The 26827-nt window shown below is 49.7% G+C and overlaps 1 protein-coding gene across 1 annotated transcript; it reads right to left on the bottom strand.

Annotated features, from left to right (window-relative positions):
• On the bottom strand, positions 1-25702 carry LOC311322314 (putative E3 ubiquitin-protein ligase HERC3; the record flags this gene model as incomplete). The annotated part of the gene is made up of 24 exons (XM_084454375.1): positions 25402-25702; positions 23050-23209; positions 22614-22690; positions 21901-22122; positions 21548-21639; positions 21186-21316; positions 20466-20623; positions 19335-19408; positions 18382-18506; positions 18063-18122; positions 15468-15579; positions 13803-13992; positions 12193-12356; positions 11846-11959; positions 11389-11412; positions 11145-11234; positions 10268-10438; positions 9740-9883; positions 7529-7695; positions 5474-5540; positions 5196-5278; positions 2270-2453; positions 1170-1272; positions 1-209 (listed from the first exon to the last, which is right to left on the bottom strand). The coding sequence occupies exons 1-24, from the start codon at positions 25622-25624 to the stop codon at positions 1-3; spliced, it is 3144 nt and encodes a 1047-aa protein (XP_084310501.1). The 5' UTR covers positions 25625-25702.
• Between the last annotated feature and the right edge of the window lie 1125 nt (positions 25703-26827).

The raw sequence follows: 26827 nt of genomic DNA, 5'->3' as shown, positions 1-26827 counted from the left end.
TCAGACCAGGCTGAAGCCCTCGTACTGCTCCACGGCCTGTGTGAGGCGGCGGCGCAGCGTGTCTTTGGTCCGGTAGCACGGCAGGTCCAGCAGGTTGTAGCAGGTGTGGGCCACGGGCAAGTAGTGCTCCCCGGCCGTGGTGGACTGGAGGACGATGCGCAGGCTCTCCATGCCGTGGATGGGGATGCGGTCGCTGCCCGTCAGGAACACTGGGGGGGGGTTAGGGTAGAGGGAGGGGGGGGGGGGGGTGAGCACAGACTGAGACCTTGAGACAGCGGCCCTCATTAGTCAATCGAACGCAGAAACCAGAGCAGGAAGGGCGGTATGACAGGGTTTGTGAAGCCTTCGTGTCTCGCCCAATCGCGGCGTACGAATGTTTGGGCGGCTGAAAATGATCGTCATTTAAATATGTCGCCCCTACGTATCGCGTCTTACGGGCGTGTAGAGGTCTTCTGCAGTCAGATCTGTCATTGCCGAGATCTGATGACTGTCAAAGCTCTTGATTGAATGAGCGTCTAACCTACAGCATCACACTGCAAATCCATTAGCCTACCCATTGCTTTTAATTTGGATTGCTTGTAATTATGTCACCAGTAGCCTAGCTTAACAAGTATGCCATCTCAAAATGAAAGCGGAATTAATCTTACAAAAAAAACTGCTTACCCTGTTAATTGCAAACAATTTGAAAATACCTGTTTATGTTAGGGATATGATACATCGCTGAGGCCTTTACAAAATAGAACATTTTGCAAAGTACATATTCTTAAGTCATGAATATATGGCTGGCTGAATACAGTATATGCTTCCAATCCAAACTGATAAATGCCGAGCTTTGTGTGGAAATGACCGCACGCCCAGTTTTCTGTCGCAAGTTCGTCTTGTAAACGAGGCCCATTGGAAGCTATACAGAAATGGCTACTGGCGTGACCTGGCTTGTAACAGCGTATCATATCTTTATAGAAACTGTCACATCTGACATTATTGCCTTAACCTAACTGTTGTGTTCTTCTGAGTGGGCTGATTGCGTCTCGTCAAACATACTGGCCTTTACAGACTGGCTGGGGGCGAGAGACGGAGAGAGAGAGGCTCTTGGAGAACAGATCGTTTTCCCCGATTACACTAATGGAGTCCTCCAAGCCCCATCTGGGTTCTAGTTTGAACCAGCTTACGCAAGAACTGCTTCTTCTTCTCCAGAGGGAACGCGTGGAAGACCTCCCAGAACATTCTCACAGTCGGGTGAGTGGCTGAGTACTCCCCCTTGTAAACCGCATTCTGGGAGAGATGGGAGCAAAAAACAAACAAACAAACAACAACAACACACTGTGAGATCGCCAGTAGTGGAACCGCTGAGACGACATTCCGTATGTAACACAGTCACTGTGGCTTCGTGACGTTCTCTTGACAGGACATGATTCCTTGATATCTGACTGATCTGTGGAATTTCTCACTGTTGTGCGTGTGTGTGTGTGTGTCTCTGGACATCTCTACTCCGGTGTGAGTTTGTCTGTGCACGTGTGTGTGTGTGTAGTTGTGTGTGTGTGCACGCAGCTGTGTGCATCTGTGTGTGTGTGTGTGTGTACACTTTACCTGCTCTAACCCCAGTTTCCAAACCTCATACATTTTCCCCACATTCAGCGTTTGGCTGTGAGAAACACCCCTCCCTTATGCAACGCAACCTGCCACATGACCAGCTCAGAAACACGTACAGTACGTAGACCAAGAGGCCCGTGTCTCTCCACGAACGCCATATTAATCTAGGAGACTCCACCGCGATGCTAATCTACGGTGACCACAAGCTTTTGAACTTTCGCTGTTAGCCAGTTGGATAATTCCTATGTATAATCGCAACCCCTGACGAGCCTTAGCGATACCCACCCTTTCAATAAGCCCGACCCTAGAGATAAGCCTGTTTTATTTTTTTTACTCTTTCTTTTTTTACAGTGACCATGCTCATAAATATGAGGTGCAGGTGCATTGGATTTCATTCAAATTTTGCACATTTGGGACTGTTCCATTGACTACATTGTACTGGGTTAACCTAAATCAAGGGCACCTCTAGCCCTCACCTCCATCAATTCTGTTAGCATTAGCATTAACTCTCATCTCCATCACGTCTGTCAGCATTAGCTCTTACCTCCATCACTTCTATTAGCATTATCTTTCACCTCCATCACTTATGTTAGCATTAGCTCTCACCTGGATAACCTCTGTTAGCATTAGCTCTCACCTCCATCACTTCGGTAGTATTAGCATTAGCGCTAGCTCTCACCTTCTCCATCTCTTCCCAGTTGTAGTTGTTGTTGCCCACCACCATGGCCATGAGTTCTGAGGGCTGGAACAGAGACAAGATCTTCCCTCCGCACACCTTCAGGAAGCCTGCGGAGAAGGCCGAGTACAGCTCGCTGACTGAGTCCGCCAACACATACCGCAGGTAGGCCTCCACAAACTCCCTCCTGAAAGACAAAATAATCAACGTCAGATGTCTCATTCTACATCATACAGGTACAACGAGTAGCAAAGTGTTCTTCCGTCAGTTTCAAGATTGAAGAAACAGAGAGCGACCGTATTGTGTGCGCACTGTATACACACACACAGGCACACATTACATGATTCTGACAAAGTAATTAGTCCTTCAGCTGTTGTTTTGGAAGATAGTTGGCTAGAATGGGGAGGTCTCGCCCAGGGGAAATGCCTGCCTGCCTGTCTGTCTGTCTGTCTGTCTGTCTGTCTGTCTGTCTGTCTGTCTGTCTGTCCGTCCGTCCACTATCCTGGAGATCAGCTTCACTACCCTGACGGCAGACAGAAGACTCAGGTCAAGAACAATTGTCCTGAGCTTTCCCTAAATATTGCAAATAGTCGTATTGAATGCCTAAACATAAGACAAACCGAGTCTCCTGTGAGTCATTATGTAGATACAGTACACTGTTTTTATGCACTGGAGAAAAATGGACAAAGGAACTTCTTGAACCCTCCATCCTTAAAACAGGAAGGTGGTTCTCGTCTTGCCAACTCCACACACACACACACACACACACACACACACACACACCACACACCACACACCACACACACACCCTCAAGTGTATTGAGACGCACTGTGGCCTATAATCTATTCCTGTTTAGGGAAGTGTAATCTGGTGCTTAGATCATCAGGCGGTAGCTGCGTCTGGGCTTACTGGAGCTCAGCCCCGCACGCCCAGGGAAGGACGTGTGAACCCTGTGTTGGTGCATGGTTGGCCACCTGCCTGACTTCCTGTCATACAGCAGGAGCAGGAGCCAGCTTTGTTAGAGAGACCAGACGGAGGCGGGATACAAGGGTTGAACTGTGGCCCGCTGTTTTTGCGCATTCACAAATATGTATGTATGCACACACGCACACACACACACACAGGCACACAGGCACATACACACACACGCACGCGCACACACACGCACACACACACACAGGCACACAGGCACATACACGCACGCGCACACACACACGCACACACACACACACACACAGCTTGAGGCATTGGGGAACACTGCTCTTTGGCCTACTTTTTCCTCACAAATACACACACACACTCTCCGCCTGCAAATGTGCTTCAACAGCATAGTGCGCACGCACACACCCTCGGATTTTAGCCCTGCAGCAGCAAACACTCATGCTGTCACAAAGCTCTGTGAGCAGGAACACGATCGATGTGGAGCTCCAGACTAACATCTAGTCCACATAAACAAGGCTCACTCCCTCAGAGTCGTAGCGTAGCTCTGACTAAAACATCCAGGTCCTAATCTCGTCCCACGTCACTCTGAAGTTTGGTTTCTCAAACACAGATTAAAACCTAGTCCCAGATTACAAAGCATGTCGAATGTGAAATGGAGATTCTCCACTGAAAGGGCATATTCTGTCCTTGGCCGAGTTTAACGGAGAAACTGTCCCTAGCTGTCTTAACTGCACTGGCTTAGGGAAAGAGACAGTTACTAAAAACATCATTTTTCAAAATGGACGCTTAGATCTCTCTGTGGAGGATGAAGATAACTACCCTGCCCGACCCCCCCCCCCCCTCTGTCTCTCTCTGCCTCTCTCTCCTCTCTCTATCTCTCTGCCCCCCCCTCTCTCTCTCTCTCCTCCTCTCTCTCTCTCTGTCTGGCTGGCTGCTATAATGATCAGGCCCAGCGGCCAAATGAAATATCAGAGAATAACGAGGCTGTTTGTGCTGAGTGCGCGGGTTGCACCTGTTTCCGGGGACGGACCCATCTGTTCAACAACCCCCCCCCCCCCCCAATGGACTCTTCCACCAGGCACTTAGTGTCTGGCCCATGTGTGCCAGCGTAAAACACGGGTCGGGGGGGTGGGGGGTGATGACAACATTATGCTGCGGGGGAGTTTTTATTTTGTGAATCCGGGAAGCGTGTCTGGTGGAGACGAGGGCCACGGACCGCCCGAGAGCGTCATGACCCTCCAGGCCGGATTGGAAACACGGAAAAAAAGAAAAAAAGAAAAAAAAAAAAAAAAAAGCGTTTGCCATCTGCCTGTTAGAGCAGGAGAGGAGGATGAGAGAGATGAGTTTATTGGTGTCTGTACACAGTCCTCTGTGGTACAGAAGTGGGGTCGCCAGTTAGAAAGACTTTCATCTAACCCATCGATTTTCAAGACAAATCACCAAAATATTAACCTGATGTGCCAGAAGGTTTGTACCACACAACCATCCCTGTGAAAGCTTCTTTGGAAATGGGGCAGGTGATTGGATAAACTGTATTCAACGAACCACCTAAACCACGCCCAGCGTGAATGCTAATATTTCCTCATAGAACGCTGATTGGCTAGAAAGCACAACCTCGAGTGTGTTACTGCTTTTATACATTCATACAACAGCACGGCACTGCTGTTAAATATTCTTTTGAAAACGATGGGTGTGTAGTGTTCGATTTCGCTAAACTACGTTGCTTCCAGCCCTCTGCAATCCGAAATATTAGTTCCCAATTGTTTACCGTTGTTATAGCAACTTAACGCAGCTGACGGCTTTTACGGAATGATACCTTTACCTGTGATTTAACCGTCGGTATATCGTGGTTATTGGCACGGCTTGTAGTGATGTTGGGGGTTTGTGACGTCACTACCGTCACGGCATCTGTGATGTCAGAATGGGTCACACTTCAGAAACGGAGCATTGTGATGTCACGCCTAATCAGGGAGGAAGGGGACTCACCTGTTGCTCTTGTTCACCATGATGTTCTCTCCTCTGGGTATGAGCTCCTTGACCTCCGTCAGACCATAATACTGCCGGGTGATCTGGGAGAGACGGACGCAAAGATGGAGAGAGTATGACGGAGAGAGAGAGAGAGAGAAGGGACTCAGTCATCAGAAATGTCTCTGAACAGAGGTTGTGTAACGCAGCACTCCGAAGTCGTATATTGCAGCGTAGAGAAAGCTTGTGTTTATGTGTTAAAAGCTTTTAGCAAGTTCAGTGTTGGGTCACGGGCTTACAGTGAAGTTTAGACAAAATTTCTCCTCCATGTCATCTCCCTCGTGGTCCAAGAGCTGTTGGAGACTCCTAGAGAGAGAGAGACAGAGAGAATGAGAAACTGACTCTGTGTGTGTCTGTGTGTGTGTGTGTTTTGTCCTTTAAATTCCTAACAGCAATGATAAAAAAAAGCCATGTTCTCTCCCTTTTATTGGCAAACGGAGAGAGAACGTGAGACCCAGAGTTGGGAATGGAGACTAACATGACATCCTCATCGTCATAATTCGTCGCATCTTTGTCATCTGTGGGAGGTCAAAGACTCTGACAGAGGAGTACGTTTCCTCTCTGGAACGCACACGCCCCCCTCTGCCAATCCTCCGGGCATAGCTAGACACTTTCCTGATAAAGTCACTCCTCCATTTTAGGGTCCCCTGCCCTTGACGGCATCACGGAATATTTTAGCGCTTAGCGTTAGCTTTACCAGTTAGCTAGCCCCGCCAGCTGGGCCTTTCCCCCAAACCGCTTGGATTAAAGTGATGAGTAAAACTGACACTCCCTGTAGCACTAGCCCCTCTGAGAGCCAATGCTGGAAGCTAATAATAGTTGTTGATGGGTGAGGGAGTGTGGTGGGGGCTGTGCTAGCTATGCAGGCTGCTAGGGAGATGCGTACCCTGAGCACCAAAACACAGGAAGTAAAAATGAGGCCATTCGGTGTTGGATAGGAGCGCTAAGGGGGAAAGTTGTCCCACCTGAGCCAAGTGTGGGCAGCCAAGTGTGTGTGTGTGTGTGTCTATATTTTATTTGAGTGTGAAAAGCACTTGGAGCAACATCTAGAAAGCTCCAAGAACACACCCTGCCCCGCTGTGTTTTGTGAGGAGTCTTGGATTGGATTTCGCTTGACCTGCCAAAGTTTTACAGCAGGAAGTAGAGCCAGGAACCAGGCCTTCGGGACTTCGTGAGTGGGCCTACTCCAAAACCTGAGGTATCCCTACTCTGAGAGGCAATCAAACATGAGACTTAGAGGTCAGTGCCTTGGATTTTTGTCACTTAGGCGAGAGCTGATTCAGCAACCCTTGAAAGGAGCACTTTCGAGCTACATCTTTCACTTGCCCTCACTCCAGTATCACTCAGTCATATATTACAGAGTTTCTAGAGTTCTGGGTTTAAAAACTCATGCTGCCATCAGTGGTGAGATTCAAACCCCTCTCACTGCCTGGAGAGAGCTCCTAGAGGGGCACTAAAAGTCAAGCTGGGAAAAACACACCGAGACACGATTAATAGTCGTTTTGAGGCACAACAAGGCAGCCATTTCCCTGGGGTGGTGGGCGGGCGCTGACTCTTCCAGTGACAGTCTCCATCGCTGCTGCCGCTGGTCTTAATTGTAGCCCTCAGACTACCAATCTGAGGATCAATGGCCTCCGCTCCTCCTTCCTCTCTGGCCATCTGCAGACAATTAAGACGCTAGGCTAAAGCTAACTGCTAGGCTAAAGCTAACTCTTCCTCCATCTCTGTTCCGAATTGATATGAGGAAACGCTTCCTGATGAAATAAGAGAGAGGATCTCAGTTGGTTTTGGGTTGCTGTATGAACTACTGCCGGCTATGTACTGTAATCTTGTTACACTGTGAAAACGGCCTTATGCCAAACAGTGATGTCACTTTGGGGCGAGGGAGTGTCTTCCATGCAATTTCATTGGCCCCATTTCGCCTCGATTGGATTTCGAGATGGGAGTCCAAACTGCCCTCTAAAAAAAACTGGTTTGAGTTAATAAGCTACATTGATTCCAGATACAGAGCAAAGGAGCAGAGGGAATTTCCCTTGGGTCCCACTCTGTTAAAAATCAAACACACTTGCCCTCAGAACAGCAATTACATTGGGTTCAATGAATAGCGGAAGCCCCATCAATTTAACCCACGGACGCGTTTCATTCAGCGTAAAATCGTACCGCGGATCCAATGGACCCACCCCCAAGAGTCCCAAACTCTGAATATTTAAATCAAACACACCTCAAGACTCTTTCAAAACTGACAGGTGAGCTTGGGACCTGGGAGGTCCGTGGTGGGTCAGTCAGTCGGTTACCTGCCCTCCGTGGGCGACAGCTCCTTCAGGTCGTCCAGGTCCGGAGCCACCTCCAGCAGCTTCTTGTAGAGGACCAGGGGGAAGTGCAGGTCCACCACCGTGGAGTTGTAGATGGCCAGGCCGCAGACGATCCCGATCAGGTGGAACCAGTTGTGCTCTACGAAACACTGGGACACACACACACAGAGACACACACATATACACACACACACACACACAGGGATGTGAAGGGAGAGACCTGTGTAAAACGTCTGTTACGAAAACCACTGGTGGGCGTCCTTTATTTATAGGAGTAGTAAAGGGAAAATTCATGTTTAGCCCTGTTTTAAGGTTACTTATGATCATATACAATGGTTTCTTGTCTTTGAAATTGAGAGTTTAACATGTTTTTTGAATGATTTTTCAAGATGCCCACCCACATCCATTGTATGACCAAAACGGTGGTAGAGCAATTATCAGACTTTCTCAAAAGTGATAGTTTTGTCAACGTTTTGATCTGAACCATTGTATATGATAAGTAACCTTAAAACAGGACTAAACATGCATTTTCCCTTTACTACTCCTTTAAGATGACCAAACGTGTAAATATTCACGTCTTTGTTTTTTACGACATGACAACTTTGACCCTTTCCCTTCGAGACGCGTGAATCTAAATCAGAGGTATTGTCCTGGTTATGGCTATACATACAGTAGGTAGATAAAGTGCATTACAATATTGACAGATGCATGTCTGGTTTTCAGTGGTCGAGAGGCTGAGAGTATTTCTGTTCTGGGCCAATTAAGACGAGGGTTTGTTCCAGCCGCTCGTGTCTGTTCACCAGTACAGCCAGAGAGGGTAGTAAACATCAATTACTACAAATACTACTCTGCTCCAAGAGACAAACATGTGTTCAGAAATATCAAAATATTGTTGACTACACGTAGGTCAATTTTCAACCATTTTCTCGGTTGTGCCTCCTACACATCAACCTAGATATCTTTCTGTGAAAAACAACCTGAATATCTCTCTGTGAAAAAAAACTAGATATCTCTCTGTGAAAAACAACGTAGATATCTCTCAGTTAAAAACCAGCTACATATCTCTCTGTGAAAAACAACCTAATTATCTCTGTTAAAAACAACCATGTCAGGCTGTCCGGACGCTTTCTCCCACAACCCCGGCTCCTGTTTTGTACACAGGCATGTTTCCAACGCCGTGGCGTTTTCCAGCGCTCCCACACAGGCGACTGAAACCGCTGACGCGGGGCGAACTAACACGCTGGCGATGATGAAATCTCCACCTCGGAGCGACGCTGCCGGATACAGAATCATGTCCACCGAAACACGAACCGCCACTCGGCGGCAGATATGACCCCGCCGACCTTTATCACGCGCTTAAAAGTATCAAATGAATCTCACTAAGCTCTTGGCAGGAAAAGGTCAATTTCGAGTCACAGATAAACAATGAAACTTCATGTAGCAAAATCATGTAGCCTAAACAATTCGGAAAATAGTCTGCACTCCTAGATTACAAAACCCGCGGCCGATAAGGGCGGGACGAGAGCTTCCTTAGCTGTCAAGATGCAGCATGCGTTTAAGAGGCAATGAATCCCGACCCAGATACCGCGTCCTGGCAGGCGAGGGCGGCTGGACCTCTTCCAGGACCAGAGTGGGAGGAATTCAATAACGGCGCCGACCTTGAGGTATCTCAGCCCAACAGACGCTTGTGACTAAGCGTTTTTCTCCGTGCTGCGCACCTCTCGGATTTGAGGCTGCCCTCGTCTCTTGTACCCTTTTATCCACAGCTCAAACTGTTGTTTTTCGTGTTTTATTGCGTGTATTATTGTAGAAAGGTGAACTTGCACACTTGAATATGGCAGCTTTTAGACCGATAGGAACACATCCATATGGTGAAATTGCTGAGTCTGCGATTCAGACACCCGGATAGTATTCCAGTGAGAGGCTGACCCTGTGTGTGTGTGTGTGTGTGTGTGTGTGTGTGTGTGTGTGTGTATGTGTGTGTGTGTGTAAGTGTATGTGTGTGTGTGTAAGTGTGTGTAAGTGTATGTGTGTGTGTGTATGTGTGTGTGTGTGTGTGTGTGTATGTGTGTGTGTGTGTGTGTGTGTGTGTGTGTGTGTGTAAGCGTATGTGTAAGTGTGTGTAAGTGTGTGTGTGTGTGTGTATGTATGTGTGTGTGTATGTAAGTGTATGTGTGTGTGTGTGTGTCTCACCTTGTCTGAGAACCAGAGCAGGTTGGAGTCAGCGTAGTGGGTGAACATGCCGTAGCCCGGGTCCATCAGCTCCCTCAGCAGCAGCAGGAAGAACTCCTTGGTCAACCCCCCAGCGTCCACCGCCTCCTCCCCGTCAAAGATCACCTGCAGAGAGGGAGGAGAGAGGAGGGAGGGAAAGAGTGAGAGGAAAGAGAGACAAGGAAGGAGGGGGAGAGAGAGAGAGGGGAGAGGAGGGAGGGAAAGAGTGAGAGGAAAGAGAGACAAGGAAGGAGGGGGAGAGAGAGAGAGGGGAGAGGAGGGAGGGAAAGAGTGAGAGGAAAGAGAGACAAGGAAGGAGGGGGAGAGAGAGAGAAGGGGGGCTTTAGAGATAACTGAACGCCTTTGATCCCTTTCTCCTAAACTGATACAAATTCAACATTTTCTTCCCCTTCTTTTCCGATCCTTTCTTTCACAGCCCTGTCCTTGACCTACAGCGACCCCAGCGACCCCGGCGACCCCTCTGCCGCCCTTCTGAGATCGACCACTGACCTTGAGCGGCTTCTTGAGGTCGACGTCGGAGTAGACGGTGAGCTCGCGCAGCGCGTCGCTCACCAGGTGGTCCCTGCGCACGTGGAGCACCAGGAAGGGGTTCCTAGGCAGCAGAGGTTCCACGGTGAGCAGCATTAAGGCGTTGTACAGGTTGGCGCCGCTCACCGCCATCTTGAAGCAAAGGGAGGAAGAGAGGGGAGAGGGAAAAAGAGGTCAGACAAAATTGAGGAGAGTGTATCACTGACAGCACCTGGCAGCCCGTCGTAAATTCGGGAGTGTAAAATTAGAAAATGAACCGTCCGCTGTATACATGTCAGACGAAGCTACTTCCACGGCGTGACGGCGGTGAAAAGCCCGTGAAGTGGTTTCGTTCAGGTCTCATCTCTGGTTGACCACTCAGACATCAGTTCTCCATCGGTTATTGCGTACGCTTGTGTGAATTAGGGATGCACGATATATCGGCAGTCATATCGGTATCGGTCGATGTTAGTCATTTTTTTATATCGTATCGGTATTAATATATCGGTATCGATCCGAAGTGTAAAACAGGGCAGATGTGAACAATTATTTCTGTCTAGCTGCTGTTGCGTGTTGTTTTTGACAGGAAACAATGTGTAAATCTATGATTTATCGGCTTTTCCAAATGTTTTGAAAATAGAGACAGTGTTTACATGTGTTTTTCAGTATGTAAAAAATGTGCTTATCATAGAAACTTGTTTTTATACAGAACATACCGACATCAGTAAATATTGGTTATCGGCCATAACAGGTTAATTATCTGTTATCGGTAAATCTCCAGTGTAAATATTTGCGTGAGAAGTAACCCTCCTCGACACACACGGCTAAAGATACACACACACACACACACGGTCGTTACATGCATCTGTAGCTCGGCGTCGGTCTGCAGCATGGTGGTCTTGGCCTGGGCGTTCAGGATGAAGGGGTAGGTACACAGGGTCACTGAGCTCTGAGTGGACGAGACGAGAGGAAAGTACACTGTGGTTTATTTCAAGGGGATACAGTATCTAGACCTGTTTTTTCCAGATGTACTGCATCATTGCAGGTTAGTTTAATTTCATGCCATTTGTAGCTTTTAGATACAATCTCAAAATAACTCGTACCTGAACTGGCGGTGTTCTCATTTTCTGAAAAACAAGATGAAGGGAGATAAAAGATAGTAAGTGGTAGTTATTTGGTATGACTCGCTCCTAGGGAACATTCTGGACGACCAAAACATGGTGATGTGATTGACAGGGGTCATGGGAGGTTGTGTTGGTGCACCCGGGGTCAGGAGATGTGAGGTGGGTGACACTAGAGAGTGTGTGTGTGTGTGTGGTGTGGTGTGTGTGTGGTGTGTGTGGGAGAGAGAGAGAGAGAGAGCTCCTGAGAGCTTGTGGCTTGTCTGTTTTCAACACGATGACCACAACTGCCACAAATAAGACTTCTTTGAAGTCTAACGAGAGAGAGAGAGAGAGAGAGAGAGAGAGAGAGAGAGAGAGAAATAGAGAGAGAGAGAGGAATAGAGAGGGATAAAAGGTCAAAGGGCGCGATGGCGGTAGGAGAGGAGGAGGTGCTTACTATCTCAGCCTTGGTCAGGAACCACTTGAGGTAGTCCTCCTGGATGTCCACCAGGCTGGTGATGTCAGGGATGTAGAAGCGGTTGTACTCCACGTGCTGCGCCTTCAGGTTCACCTGCCGGGTAAACCACAACAACAACAACAACAACTCTCAATCCCAGGTAGAAGACTCAAGTTAATTTTAGCCTACGAAGCTCTGCAGTAGCCGTTGTCCTGTCCTCCAAGTCGGGCAACACGACAACACACGACGACGACAACAAACACCTTTTGGTCTCCCGGCCACTCTCTCTCTTTTTTTCCGTGTGGTTTCAGCCCGTTGAGAGAGATGGTCCGGTCCGGTCCGTTTACCTTGTGGAGTTTCTCCAGCAGTCTGAGCGCGGCGCTGATGTGGCTGTCCAGGAAGGCGGGGATGAGCAGGGCCTTGCCCCCCGTCAGCAGGAACACCACGATGCTCTTGTACGTGTCCACCAGCCGGGAGAACGCGCCTCCCTCCACCAGGCCCCACCAGTTATCTGCGGGGGAGACGCACAACGTTTTTACACGTAGGCGTGGCAAGACGGCTTTCGTCCAAATACTAGAAATGCGTTCGTCTCGAGCGAGGGAACCGCTGGTACATCCTCGGTCATCGCCAGTAAACCTTCATGTCAGTTCTGGACTATGGTGACGTTATCTATAAGCATGCAGGCTCCACCATTTTAAAACAGCTTGACACGGTGCATCACTCAGGACTTTGTTTTATTACAGGTGATCATTTTCGAACACACCGTTGTAAACTGTATCAGTCAGCAGGGTGGACATCCTTGTCCGCTAAGAGAACTTACAAAAAATACCTTGCTACCAGACAAGGTCCCCAAGACTGGTTGGTTCTTGAGGCCCCTCGAGTCAAAAGTGAGTTAGGGAAAGCTGCTTTTAGATGCTGTGCTCCCAGAGCATGCAATGAGCTGCAGGACACTCTTAAACGTACACTACCTTAGTCTCAATTCAACTACATACCTTAGTCTCCATGGGTGATTTTAAACAAGTGATTAATATTATTGGATCAGATGCTTGTGTTTGTTTTAGCTAAATTATAGATGTTTTATCTCTGTGCATTGTTGTACTGTATATTGTTTTTGCATTGCTTTATGAATCTGGGTAGTCTACAGTCTGTACGTAGTCTAGTCTGTAGCTAATGTTTTATGTCCCGAGGAATAACTCAAGCCGTGTAAAGTCAGATTTGAAAGTAGCTTCCGAGTTTATCCTCGGTGTCTAGTTCCATCACGATGTGGGCAGCAATCAAGGACTCATTTTTATGAGACCACTGTAGAGAATCTGACAACGTCCCAATAGCGCTTGGCCACATCCCAGTAGCTTTTAACGAGTGATCGGCGATGATGGACTGCCCGGCGTTCAACGGGTGCGTTCATGTTCCAGCTCTAGGCTAAAGCCACAGTGATCCACATACAGTGAATAAGGTTATGTCACGGTGAGTTGAATAACCTCGTCTAAGGTTTTTTCGGCAGAATGAGTCCATGGTGTCGTAACGAGGACGGTGCAGCTTACGTTTCGGATCGGATGTCGGAGCTGTTCAGCGATGTGCGGATGCATAAGAACAATGCGTGTGTTAGCCTCTGGGTGCGGCATATTGTATGTATGTGTGTGTGTGCGTGTGACCGTCTGTTGGAGAAGCCGCAAGCAAGCTTGGGTTTCAGCACACAGACCTGCATGTACTGTATGAGCGCACGTGTGTGTGTGTGTGTGTCCACACGTGTGTTTGTGTGTCTTCACATGACGGTGCCATGGCGTATATATTCAATAATCTGTGTGTGTGTGTATGTCACGTGTGTGTGTGTGTGTGTGTGAGTCCTCACATGTCGATGCCATGGCATATATATTCAATAATCTGTGTGCGTGCGTGCGTGCGAGTGTGTGTGTGTGTGTGTCCACGCCTCCTGTGTGTGCCTCCTCCTGGTACCCACCCAGGACTTTGCTGGGGTTGGCGTCCAGGCGGAGGATGGCCATGGCCAGCGGGATGGTCAGGGTGATGTAGTTGCGGGAGTCGCGCAGGGCGGGGCACTCGGACAGGATCAGGTAGATCCTCATGGCCTCCACGTCCGGGGGGGAGCAGGGCAGCTGGGGGATCAGCAGGCTCTCAAAACTCTTAGTGGCCTGAGAGATGGATGGATGGGTGGATGGATGGATGGATGGATGGAGGGATGGTGAGAGGGGGGGAGGTGGGCGGATTGAGAGAGAGAGAGAGAGAGAGAGAGAGAGAGTAGGATAGATGGGGAGAGGGAGATGAGATGGTGAGATGGATGGAGAGAGAGATGGATGGATGGATGGATGGAGAGAGAGGGAGAGAGAGAGTAGGATAGATGGGGAGAGGGAGATGAGATGGAGAGATGGATGGAGAGAGAGAGGGAGAGAGAGATGGATGGATGGATGGAGAGAGGGAGAGAGAGAGAGAGAGAGAGAGTAGGATAGATGGGGAGAGGGAGATGAGATGGAGAGATGGATGGAGAGAGAGAGGGAGAGAGAGAGATGGATGGATGGATGGAGAGAGGGAGAGAGAGAGAGAGAGAGTAGGATAGATGGGGAGAGGGAGATGAGATGGAGAGATGGATGGAGAGAGAGAGGGAGAGAGAGAGATGGATGGATGGATGGAGAAGTGGGAGAGAGAGAGAGAGAGAGAGAGAGAGAGAGTAGGAGATGGGGAGAGGGAGATGAGATGGCGAGATGGGTGGAGAGAGGGAGAGAGAGATGGATGGATGACCTGGGTCATTATATTCGAGATGCACCAGTTTAACAATCAGCCGTTCTATTCACCAAACACTGTTGAGAACTCCAGGCTCCTCTTGGTTTGGCCCAGTACAACAACACCAGTCGAGAATCCCAGGAATATATGTGTGGCCATCGAATATCACACCGGTAATTGCATGCTGGATCGCTACAGATGTGTTTGGGAGGGGAGCCCGGTACCTCTTAGAGGCCCACGGGTCGGACCGGAGGGACTAGGCGGCGGTCCGGGAAACCCTGGATGGCCAGATGAAGGGCGACGCCCTTTCTGTGGTCGGTAATGAAGCCCGGCCTTCACACATCATCATCATCATCATCAATCAGGTTTGGTTGAGGCGTGGCTGGTCCAGAACATGTCATTAGCGGGACGGGCTTAGCCCACTTTGGACGCGATCCCGAAAGCGTTCGGGGGCGAAGTGTACAGACCGAGATGTGCGTGTGGGTGCTCTTGTGTGCGCGTCAGACCGATAAAAAGCTAGCTCCGTCGGCCCCGTCCGTTATGGATTTGGGGGGGGGGGGTGTTAGGGTCATATGGGTGTTCCAAATTCAGACAGAGGCTTCTGGGTTCAATTACTCCGGAGTCAAAAACAAAGCCTGTGACAGGATGAGGTAGGCGGTCGACAATAACAACTGTGAATCCCAATAAGATGGGCGTGAGGAGGGCAAACAACAATAACGACAACAAAAAACAACACACGCCGGCACGCCGTCCGGACGACTAACCACGCCGCACGGGACGCCGCCGAAACGTCCCGTCATATCCTGGCGTTATAAAGACGCGCCCCCCCGTAATCTCACACCCCGTCTATCTGAGACGCCGCTGCGCTTGAATGCGAGGCCCCGTTTACCTGTTCCAGGAGTCTGGAGAAGGCCGGTTTGCTGAGGGTCTCGAATAGCAGCCGGACCGAGTTGAGGTCGATGCCCGGGATCTTTGGGTTGGATTTGAAGTGGCCATCGTCACTGGGACGGACACAAAACAAGAGGACGGATACATTTTATAATGGATGAGATCGTTATATAATAACAATATCATCATACAAAGATAGACCATCTTAACAGTATAGACAATCTAACACTGAGAAACAAGACTAACCCTGGTCTTGGATTAAACCAGATTCTCAACTGGGAAGGTTTTTCAGTCTAGACCAATAATCTGCGTAATCTGTGTTTAAGAAACTGTCCCCTAATGACACAGAAAAGGTGACACATTCACAGACAGGTCACCCAAAGTCGCTTACACCACGGTAATTGGATACATCATCTATGATCCACTGGGATTTGAACCCAACACCTTTGGCCACCGACAGAACCACACAGGATCCGTTGAAAACAAACATCTAAAACGTTTTACGATTAAGAGCTCTGGCCTGTCATCAGTCGTGTCCTAGACGTCATTAGGACGTTATGGTCTGACTCCAGGTCTGTGTTGTGTGGTGGCGTTGGTGAAAATACGTCACGTTACCGCCGTTCTGAGGGTTCTAATTCTAGCGTGGCACGTCTGTTCGGGGGGAGGGGTGTCACCGCGGGGCATATGCGCACGTGTGAGCAGACATGCACGTAAACACAGACACCAGGCGCACACATACAGTATGCACACACACACACACCCAGGCACACGTTTAAGTCACACATTTAAGCCGATTCCAAATCCTGTCCTTTGGCCTCTGCCTGGACTGGTGGATGTGACGCACGCACGTGCACGCACACACACACACACACACACACACACACACAGAAGCCGAGGAATTCAACGGCGTGAAGGCCATTGCTATTTACAGACCAGCCTCCCGATACTGACGGAGGGGGTTAGTATTTAGCCATAATAATTCGACTCTAGATTTGGCTCGGACGAGACTGTGTAGTAAACACCAGCCAGCGAGCAGAACAACACGCCTAGGATGCACTTGGCTTGGTTCACCCTGGACCAGGAAACCAGCAGAACCGTCTAGAACGTGTGACGTTTTGAGGTCGAACAAACACCCTCGATGACCTGAAGTCTTCGAGTAGGAACTACATGTCTCCTACGGGGCTCCCAGTGGGAACCGAACACCCCTCACCCCTGTCGGATGAGACGCCATTCAACACCGGAGGAGCCATTAACCGATCCGTTAAAATGGCGGCGAACAATGGCGTACGCTATCGGCTCACACCCTCCTTACGTTATCTTCCTAAAGGGATGGGAATCGGGGCAATCGGCGTTCGGGAACAGAGCGAGATGTTCTCTGGGTGACATGGGAGCCTGCCGGGCCCCCTAGCACACAATAACAGATGTGGCTGCGAGTTACACAAACGGCATGCTAACCGCGGCGGCGGGGGCGCCTCTAAAGGGACTCCTCCCTCTCGTTCTTTCTCTGCTCCGTCTCTCCCCCTCCCACCCTCGTGAGTTATCTGCTTCTCTCTCTCTTTCTTTCTTCTCTCTCTTCCTCACTCTTTCTGTCCGCCCCCCCCACCATGATGCAATATTAGAACAGAATGTGTGTCCTGCATTCGTCGACAGCTTTATATAACCGTTAACTGCGGCGATGTGGAAGCTGGCATTCCAGCATAGGCCAGGTGGTAAGACGCTTTACTGGTCAGCTCTAGAGGAAGCCATCACGCTGACGGGGGTCCGAGCGGGGGGGGGGGGGGGGGGGGGCGGGGCTGGAGGGGGGTTCATTGAGGCCGTGGCTCGGCACAAAATGGCTGCCGCTCACCCATAGGCGCCCTCTGAGATGTATCTCCGAGGGGATCTCTCAACGGAGGCACAGTTTCTCTGTGCAGATAGCATCTTTTTCCCATCCTTTCTCCTCCAGTCAGCAGTTTGGAAACGTGACACATGTATGTGTGTGTGTGTGTGTGTGTGTGTTTGTGTGTGCGTTGCCAAGGCAAAACAAGGACATCATCTTGTCCCTCTGGAAAAGTGTGTTCCTATTCGTTAGCTTTTTTCCCAGGGGTAAAGGTTGCAGGGGTAACATCAGATTACATCTCTCTCTCTCTCTCTCTCTCTCTCTCACACACACACACACACACACACTCTCTCTCCCTCAGCAAAGAGGAGAAGACGACAGGATGGGGAGAGGCCAAACAGCTCCGCCTAGATTCTATGATAAAGCCTTGCAATGAGACACACAGACCGGAGTGGAGAGCCACAGGGTAGAGAAGAGAGAGAGGGGAGGGGTAGAGGAGAGAGAGAGGGAGGGAGGGGGTAGAGAAGAGAGAGAGGGAGGGAGGGGGGTAGAGGAGAGAGAGGGGGTAGAGGAGGGAGAGAGAGGGAAGAAGGGAGGGGGGTAGAGGAGGGAGAGAGAGGGAGGGAGGGAGGGGGGTAGAGGAAAGGTGGAAAGCAGACAGGGAGACAGGGGTGAAACGGGGGAGAGGGAAGAGAGCAGGGAGAGGGGGTGAGGATGGGGAGAGAGGGAGGGGTGAGGACGGGGGGGTTAGGAGACCCTGTGGGAGGCGGAGCTCACCTTTGGTCCAGGAAGCTGGCGTTCCAGCAGGCCGTGGAGGACAGGAGGATGATGATGTCACTGGAGCACGGTGTATCACAAACGCAGAGAGAGAGAGAGAGAGAGAGAGAGAGGGAGAGAGAGAGAGAGAGAGAGAGAGAGAGAGAGAGAGAGAGAGAGAGAGAGAGAGAGAGAGAGAGAGAAAGAGAAAGAAATGTATGCTTGCAAGCAATGGTTTACAATTCTTAAGTTTGTATGGTACGTCAATGAATGTAGTCAAGACGAAAATCACACAGTTGCTGTATACATAGTGCCGTTCTGCCCCGTGGCTCTGGCTTACTTGGTAATACTAGAGTCTGTGTTGTCTATCAGCTTCATCCTCCAGGAATTCAGACTGTCGTAATTGATCAGGGAGATGCTTTTACTGCTGTTGATGACTCTGAAGTCTTCAGGGGGAGAGGAACTCTGGAGTGGACAAAGACGGCCCAGGGGGAAGGAATATACCGTACAGTAACACACATTCAGAACCATGTTTGTACTGTACATTATGTTCCCAGGGGAAGGGAATATACAGTAACACACATTCAGAACCATGTTTGTCCTGTACATTATGTTCCCAGGGGGAAGGGAATATACAGTAACAAACATTCAGAACCATGTTTGTACTGTACATTATGTTCCCAGGGGGAAGGAATATACAGTAACACACATTCAGAACCATGTTTGTACTGTACATTATGTTCCCAGGGGGAAGGGAATATACAGTAACACACATTCAGAACCATGTTTGTACTGTACATTATGTTCCCAGGGGGGTATACAGTACAAGGCTATTCAGTCTGCTGTTCGGGACCAATTACTGCATGTCCCCTAGCAGATAAAAGAAATAGAGGAATAAGCACGATGTTACGTCTCTGTCTGTGTCACATTTCTGGCGGTCAACAGGATATCCCTAGCAGACAGCGCTAGTCAGAGTTGGTTACAATTAGCAAAGGCTAGCAAATGCTACACAGGGTGCAGAAGGCCAAACTCCTGAGTTAGCTCAAACGCACCTCAAATACTTCCATAAATCAAGGACTTTTTCCCTGAACTGTGTAATTGTCCCAGGTCTGGCAGTTGTCAGTTCAGCCTGAGGAGTAGAACTGACAGCTGTTACATCTCTGGTGCAGCAGCGCCTCCCAGTGGTAGAGAATGGGAACTAGCAGCAACACTGAGATAAGCCTTGGACTTTAGTGGCATATTATGTGCTACTTTGAATGTAAGCATGCAAGAGTAATGAAAGAAGTGCGTTACCTTTTTGTCAGAGTATAGTAAGAAGTTATGGTCGCCTCCACAGCTGATTTTGGTTATGGCAAAATGATCTGGCTCTAGGGAGATGGAAGGACAGAAAACGGTCACCAGTTAAGACTAGCACGCCTCAATGTAGAAACGCAGTCCTTCTCTATGGTAAACAAAAACATCAGAGAGAATCAGAATTGAATTCATCAATAATTTAAATAAAATAATGTAGTATTTACAACATACAATGCATTGAATTTGTGTAAAATTAGCCCAAAGGGGGGCGGTAGGGCTATGGAAGCCGAGGGAAGGACCAGACACCATGAATCACAGAGAGACAACCCAAGGAATCAGATTTCAATATTAAAGACCTTTGATTCACTAGAACCACCTGTTGCGTTTTATCATCGGTAGAATAGAGTTTAAATCACGTGCTGGACGTTGCACTTTATGAGGCTACTTCAGATTCTTGGATATTATTTTTAGGTGCCAGTTCCCTCCATAAACATGTCATAGGCCGGGTTAATGTGGTCTGTCCCTGTTTTAATAGTAATACAAATGAATAGCCTAATTGAGATTGTCTTTCTAGGCCGGGCACTGTGACGAGGGCTGAAGATATGATCTATCTTAATGCCGTTCACGTTCTGGTGTTTATGGATACGACTCACTCACATTCTAAGCTGACTGAGCGATTTGTCGCGCGGCTAAGTTGAGCGGCGAGCCCGGCGAATAACGACATGCAGGTGTGTAATGTTGGGCTGCGGCTAAATTAGGCTGACCTCGTGAGACCGGACGGGTCTCACATTCTGTTTCTCTACACCGATCAGTCTGGCCAGGCTCAACATGAATCTGTTCGTGCTCTGATCAAAATGGACTTGGGCCTTGTTGAAATTAGCCATGATAGATGGTGATAGACAGATGATTCATCCAATCACCTGCCAAGGATTTTTGAAAGGGCCTTCCTTTTTCCAAACAGTTTCCAACAACGCCTTCCCAGATGGGTCTCTGTAACCAGCCATCTGGCGCATCGGGTTTAAATTAGGCTACCCTCTGACATTGAGAGGCCATTAAAACGGTCGTATAGGCGTACGGTACATCCCTGGCAGCGTTCCTCTGGCGGCTGAGGAGGCAGCTACGGGAAGTCACCTGACGTCTGCGGACGTCCTGCGACGATGGCCGCGCTGCTTTTGACAGGAAGTGGGCTTTTGGCGTCTCCCTGCGCGCCCGTGCCCAGCTGGCCCTGCGAGTTGCAGCCGAAGGCGTACACCGTACCACTGGAGGGAACAAACGCCAAGGTGTGATGTCTGAGAGAGGGAGAGAGAGAGAGGGAGGGAGAGAGGGAGAGAGAGGGATGGAGGGAGAGAGAGGGAGAGAGGGAGAGAGAGAGGGAGGAGAGAGGGAGAGAGAGAGAGGGAGAGGAGAGAGGGGGAGAGAGGGGGAGGGAGGGAGAGACAGAGGGAGGGAGGGAGAGAGACAGAGGGAGAGAGAGAGACGGAGGAAGAGAGAGAGGGAGGGAGGGAGGGAGAGGGAGAGAGAGAAGGAGGGAGAGAGAGGGAGGAAGAGAGAGAGAGAGAGAAGAGAGGGTTGGGGGGGTGAGAAGGGAAGATTGTAAGACTTGTAAGTCTTATCTGATGCAGAGAGTCAAGTCTGTGGTTCTGTTACCTCACTGACTGCACAGTAGCAGAACAAGAACGTAATCACACCGTCTGAGATGATGGTAGAATAGTTGATGTGGTGATGTGTCATTACTGATGGTCATGTATCGATTAACGTCATGGATTCATACACTGTTACACCTAGTTTAATTAATCATAATAGGAACTATATTCTATGAGGTAATGTGTGTGTTACAGTGCAAAGATGTACCTGCCACAGGCGATCTGAGAGACTTCACTACCCATCAGCTCCAGGACCCGTCTGGGCAGAGGCTCGTTACTGGTGGAGTCGTGCCCCAGCTGACCCCGAGTGCCGTCCCCAAACGTAAACAAACCCCCCTCCTGGCAGAACAACAGGTGAAGAAAATCTACTGTTAATTTTTTATTTTTTTATTTAAAGGTAGTCCCTCCCTCTTTGAAAATACTATCTTTCATGTTTTATCTGGACAGGATGACGAAAGCAAGACAAGTCGAGAGGAAGTGCCCGGGCCGGGTTTTGAACTGCTGTCTCAGAGCGCCCGCGTGCGTTTTGACGGCCGGCGGCGGTGGCGTTGGCGGCGCACTGCGTCTCACCTTGGTGAGGGCGGCCGTGTGCTGCTCTCCGCAGCTGATGTAAACCACCTTCTGGGACCTGAGGAACTTGATGTGGCAGGGCGCCGCGCGATCTGAGGGAGGGATGAATAAACCATCACATCAATTATCACTTTCAACTGGGCCGTCATGGCGGAAGTCTCCAAATGTAGATTTGTTTGCCAAGACACCCTCGAAAAACATGTCTTAACCTCAAGGGTTTCGCCTTTCACATCTTATTCTGAATTTCCTCTTTTGGTTTACAGTATAATTACACTAGACACACACACACATTGGGTTTCTAAACCACACAGACATGTATATATTCGAAAGTGGGGGAAGGCGGCGCCGTTTACCCTGTTCATCGTTAAGGCCCAGCTGCCCGGCGCTGTTCCCGCCCCAGCCGAACACAGCCCCGGAGAGGGAGAGGGCGAAGCTGTGGTCCCCCCCGGCGCTGATCTGGGCCAGGGGGATCCCCGACAGGGACTTGAGGGGCTGGGGGGACAGGGTGCTGGGCTCCCCCTTCCCCAGACCCAGCTGACCCCTACCGTTCTGACCCCAGGTGAACAGCTGGCCGTCTGGGATGGAGGGACAGAGAGGAGGGAGGGGAGTTAGCCTGGAGGGAACTAGTCTGGAGGGAGCTAGCCTGGAGGGAGCTAGCCTGGAGGGAGCTAGACGCGCAGCTAACGTTGCTATCCAGGGCTAGAGAGAGGACGTTAGCGCCGAGGAAGTTAGCCGCACGGCTAACGCTGATATCAATGAGCTGCTACTGTTGGGCAACACTGATAAGCACTCTTATAAGATACTGTAGGCCGATGATAATGGTTGAGTTAATAGCGGCCATATTAATCATGTTCACTGAGGTGGAGCTAGTTAGTCACGATGCTAAATTTGTAGTCTCTGAGCTGATATTGATGTATCAGTGCTAGAGTATGCCAGCGATGATCGGGTGGAGTTATTGTGTGATGGGATTAGGCTATGAGAAATGCCAGCATGCGTGTGTGTGTGTGTGTGTGTGAGAGAGAGAGAGAGAGAGAGAGAGAGAGAGAGAGGCAGATGTTCCCCTGACCTCTGGAGAGGGCGATACAGTGCTGGTTGCCACACATGATCTGAGAGATGCGGTGCTCACACAGCTTCTTGATCAGCCTGAGACAAAAAAAACAAAGAAGAAGAAGAACCACACGTGTTCAGTACGCTTAACTTAGGAGACGGTGGGTGAGAATACAGATTAGTACACTTGGTAGTGTACGGCACATTTAACCAGTGGTGCGCAAAATCCAGGATTGATTGGTTAGTGTTGTACACATAGGCTATGTAGCATACATCAAACACATGAGTCCATGCTCTGATTCAGACTTACAAACTAGTGGCTGAACTACAACTACGGGCAGAAATCATAATCTCACTGCGAGACAAAACGCTAAGTCCTGTTATTCAGGTGCAATGAGGACAGAGGGAGATCAGAAGGGGGGGGGGGGGGGCGTCGGTGTACGTTCCGCCCCCACCTGGGTATCTTGACGGCCTCCTCGGTGGTCCCCAGGCCCAGCTGGCCGCAGTCGCCGCGCCCCCAGGCGAACACCTGGCCCTGCTCGTTCACCGCCACCGAGTGGGCCCGGCCGCACGACACCCCCGCTATCTTCTGGGCGTCCAGGGCCCCCACCAGCTCTGCAAGGGGCGGGAGGGGGGGGGGAAAGAGGGGGTGAGCAGGATTGCTTGGGATGACCCAAACCTAAAGCCGAACCCCAACTCTAACCTTAACCTGCCACTGACCTCCGTTATAGTATAATGGAGCCATCCCCATGCTTCCGCCTGGGTAACAGCCACAGAGGGGTGTGTGTAACTAGACTGCACTCGGGCGAGGTGCCGACTTACATCGCTTGGAGCGCGACAGTTCCCGCCCACTTTTGTTTTTGCTTCAGTTCAGGAAGTGAATTCCGCCTACATTCACTCCCACTGACATTTTAAAAAATCCTTATATGAAGAGTTTTTAACCTGGAACCAAGCTGGATCGTAGGGGTGTGAGATCCGCCGAACGCGTTTGTCGAGCGCACGCTTCTGAGGACGAGACTGCAGTAAAAAAAAAACGACTAAACGACTTTTCCAAAATGTGTCATGCAATGGAGAGAGGTAGTCGTTGCTGCCCTGTGGTGATTGGTTAGTATTAATAACTCCTATACACGAAAGAGAAAAATAATTTGTGGATCTGCCCTGTAATTTGGATCCGCTCCAAAATCTAATAAGGTCCAGGGTACCTTGTGCGGAATATATGTACCAAGTATGAACATCATAGGGTTATTTTGTTTTCGAGATATGGTGCGAACAAGACCCATCCAGCCAAATACAGTACATACCCACCCACCCAAATACAGTACATACATACCCACCCACCCACCCAAATAACGTACATACACACCCACCCCCCCACCCCCCCAAATACAGTACATACATACCCACCCCCCCACCCACCCAAATACAGTACATACATACCCACCCAAATACAGACACACAGCAGTGCACACAAGTAACGAGTCCGTACGTTTTAGTAGGAATGTGATCTCTACGCATTCGCACAGGGCAAGTTGAACCACGTTCGCCCATCACAAGGGCCTATCCCGGACGTGATCCGCTTGCGAAAACAGAAATGTGACATCTCTCTCAGAAGGGCCACGTCATCCAGAAGGCCCTTCGCTTGTCTGCTTTACCCCATAGGCCAAACCCCTGCTGGGTATTTGGCGTAGGCTCACAATCTGACCAAACCGTCTCTCGGAATCTCCTCAGTGCTCCTCAACGGCGCGGATTCCTATTTCATTTCTCTGAACAAGCAGAGACATGTAGCCTCACAGAAAACAAGGACACACACAAAGTAAAGCAGAGAGAGGCCAGACCGCACTTGCCAAGATGAAAGGGAATTCAACTCAAGAGAGTTCAGGATTCACAAAGTGAGCAGGAAAGACATAGTCTGTGGGTTTACTGACTTCCTGTAGAGAATAGGCCTGCGTGTATAAAGAGTAAAAGCGCACACAATGCCAATGACAATCACACCGATACACTCAATGCCTACTGTACACACACACACACACACACACACACACACACAGACAATGCCTACGTTGAAGCAATACAAACGGAGCAGTTCTTTGGCCACAGTGGGATCTCATTAGCGTACATGTGAGTGTGTTTATCCACCACTACCATCCCAGAAATAGATTTGAGCCAGGACCGGTTACAACCCCACAGCCTAACAGAAACAGATTAGGCCTACAGGCCGTTACGGTAGACGTCAGAAATAATGACCACAGCCAGGCTCAGCTGGGACCGTTTCGAGACACAAGACAGGACCGCTTTTGAGCCGTTCTGGAATGGAATTTTGTCCCGTGAACCGAGGTCTGTTCTGCAAATGCCTGCTTTCTTGTTTGTTTTTTGAATCACTAGTGTTCTAGAGAAAACATTCCTGTCATAGCTCGAGACAGCTCTGATCAGATCCTCGTGTGACGAGCGCCTTTTTCTGGGCTGTATGTTTCAGACTCACGTACCCTCCTCTCACCAGGCTTCCTGTTTTTAGTAAACCCAATCTGTCATGCATAAAACCACAGCCTGACAAGAGGATTAAATTCTGATATTTTAAGCAGGGGAAAGCCCTAGTGGGATTGGCCTTCCGTAGGCCTATGGACTGTCAACATCCAGTCTGTCAACAATCAGTCAAGCCGTTGCTAATGCAGTTTCCGTGTGCCGTTCTGTCTACACTGTTATTCCTGTGTCTGCAAAAAGTAACGGTGCACCATGGATGTACACTCACACGTACGGTCGTTACTGAGGGACGTAACTCCGTCCCCCCTGCCCCGCCCCCGACAGCTTACCCGGTGAACCTCCCGGCCTGTCGTGCCCCAGCTGCCCGCGGCCGTTGGAGCCGCAGGCGTACACGCTCCCGTCGCGCAGCAGGAACAGCGAGTGCTGGCCTCCGCAGGCCACCTCCCTCGGGCCCCGCCCGCCGAACGCCGCGCAGCCCCTGGGCTCAAACACGCCGCCGCCGCCCTCGCCGATCCCCAGCTGCCCGGCCTCGGAGCTGCCCCAGCACAGCATGGTGCAGAGACTGGGGTTGGGGGGTAGAAGGAGGAAGACAGAGAGGGAGAGAGGACAGATGGAGGGAGAGAGAGAAAAAGAGAAAGAGAAGGGGGTGGGGTGGGGAGGGGGGTTTTCAGGCGAGAGCAGGGCAGCCCTGCCTCCTCCCCTCGGCGCAGGTCACGAGCCTGGAGGGAGAGAGAGAAGGAACGAGGGGTGAAATATCTCCACAGGACAAACGTATCAGGGCTCTTGTATGGCACTCCTTATCTGCTGCCTTCATTGCTGGATCGCTGTTTTAAGAATGAAGCTGGGAGGGGAGTGGGAGTGTGTGTGTGTGTGTGTGTGTGTGTGTGTGTGTGTGGGTGTGTGGGTGTGTGTGTGTGTGTGTGTGTGTGTGTGAGACATAAGCTGTGCTCTGATAAGGAGCCCCAGCAGGCCACTGTAATCCCTGCTTAAGGAGTTCCAAACTGTCCTGTCCTGCCTTATCGCCAATCCACTCCAAAGTGCGTGTAATGTACAATATTGGAGAGAGAGAGAGAGAGAGAGAGAAACATCGCCAGTTGCGGCTGTATTGAGCCTACAAATGTGAGAATAGATATAATATCCGTTAGTTTGTAGTGATTCAGGGGCGTGTAGGGCGTGACATCCCCAGGGGGGATCTGAGGATCCAATACTAACATGGCCTTCTGGCAATGGCATGACACGAGGGAAACGGACTAGCTATAGTTAACAACAGCAGCTTGTATAGATAGCATCAAGCAATCAGAACGAATAGTGCATCAAAAATACAGCTGGCGTAGTTAGCACTAAACAAACTACTGTCGATATCTGCTGGCAATACAGTAACGTTGGCTAGGCTGGGTATAGTCAACGATAAGGGTACGAGTTTAGGCTACTGCATAACCGTTTTAACGTTTGCTAAACTTTGCTTAAGCTAAATAATCACATCACCAGCGAAATGATGCAAGCACTAGAAAGAAAACACATTGCTAGTTAGCTTTCCCAATGCGTCCATTTCAAATGGAATTTGTCAGAATAATGAACAGGCCTAGCTTACAGTATAGTATACACGTTTGCCCTCTACAGACCCAAATTTCAACAACGGGAAATATCAAATGTAACGTTAGTTGAATACTGTGGCTTGTTACCTTAAGAGATGCATTGCTAGATTCCGAACTGGGCGTTCTGACAATAACACGGAAGTGGATTCAGGTTGATATA

The sequence above is a fragment of the Borostomias antarcticus genome (assembly GCF_949987555.1).
Source record: "Borostomias antarcticus genome assembly, chromosome: 20".
Classification (NCBI taxonomy): domain Eukaryota; kingdom Metazoa; phylum Chordata; class Actinopteri; order Stomiiformes; family Stomiidae; genus Borostomias; species Borostomias antarcticus.
Note: the sequence above shows the minus strand (reverse complement) of the source record. Positions and strands in the feature narration are given on the sequence as shown.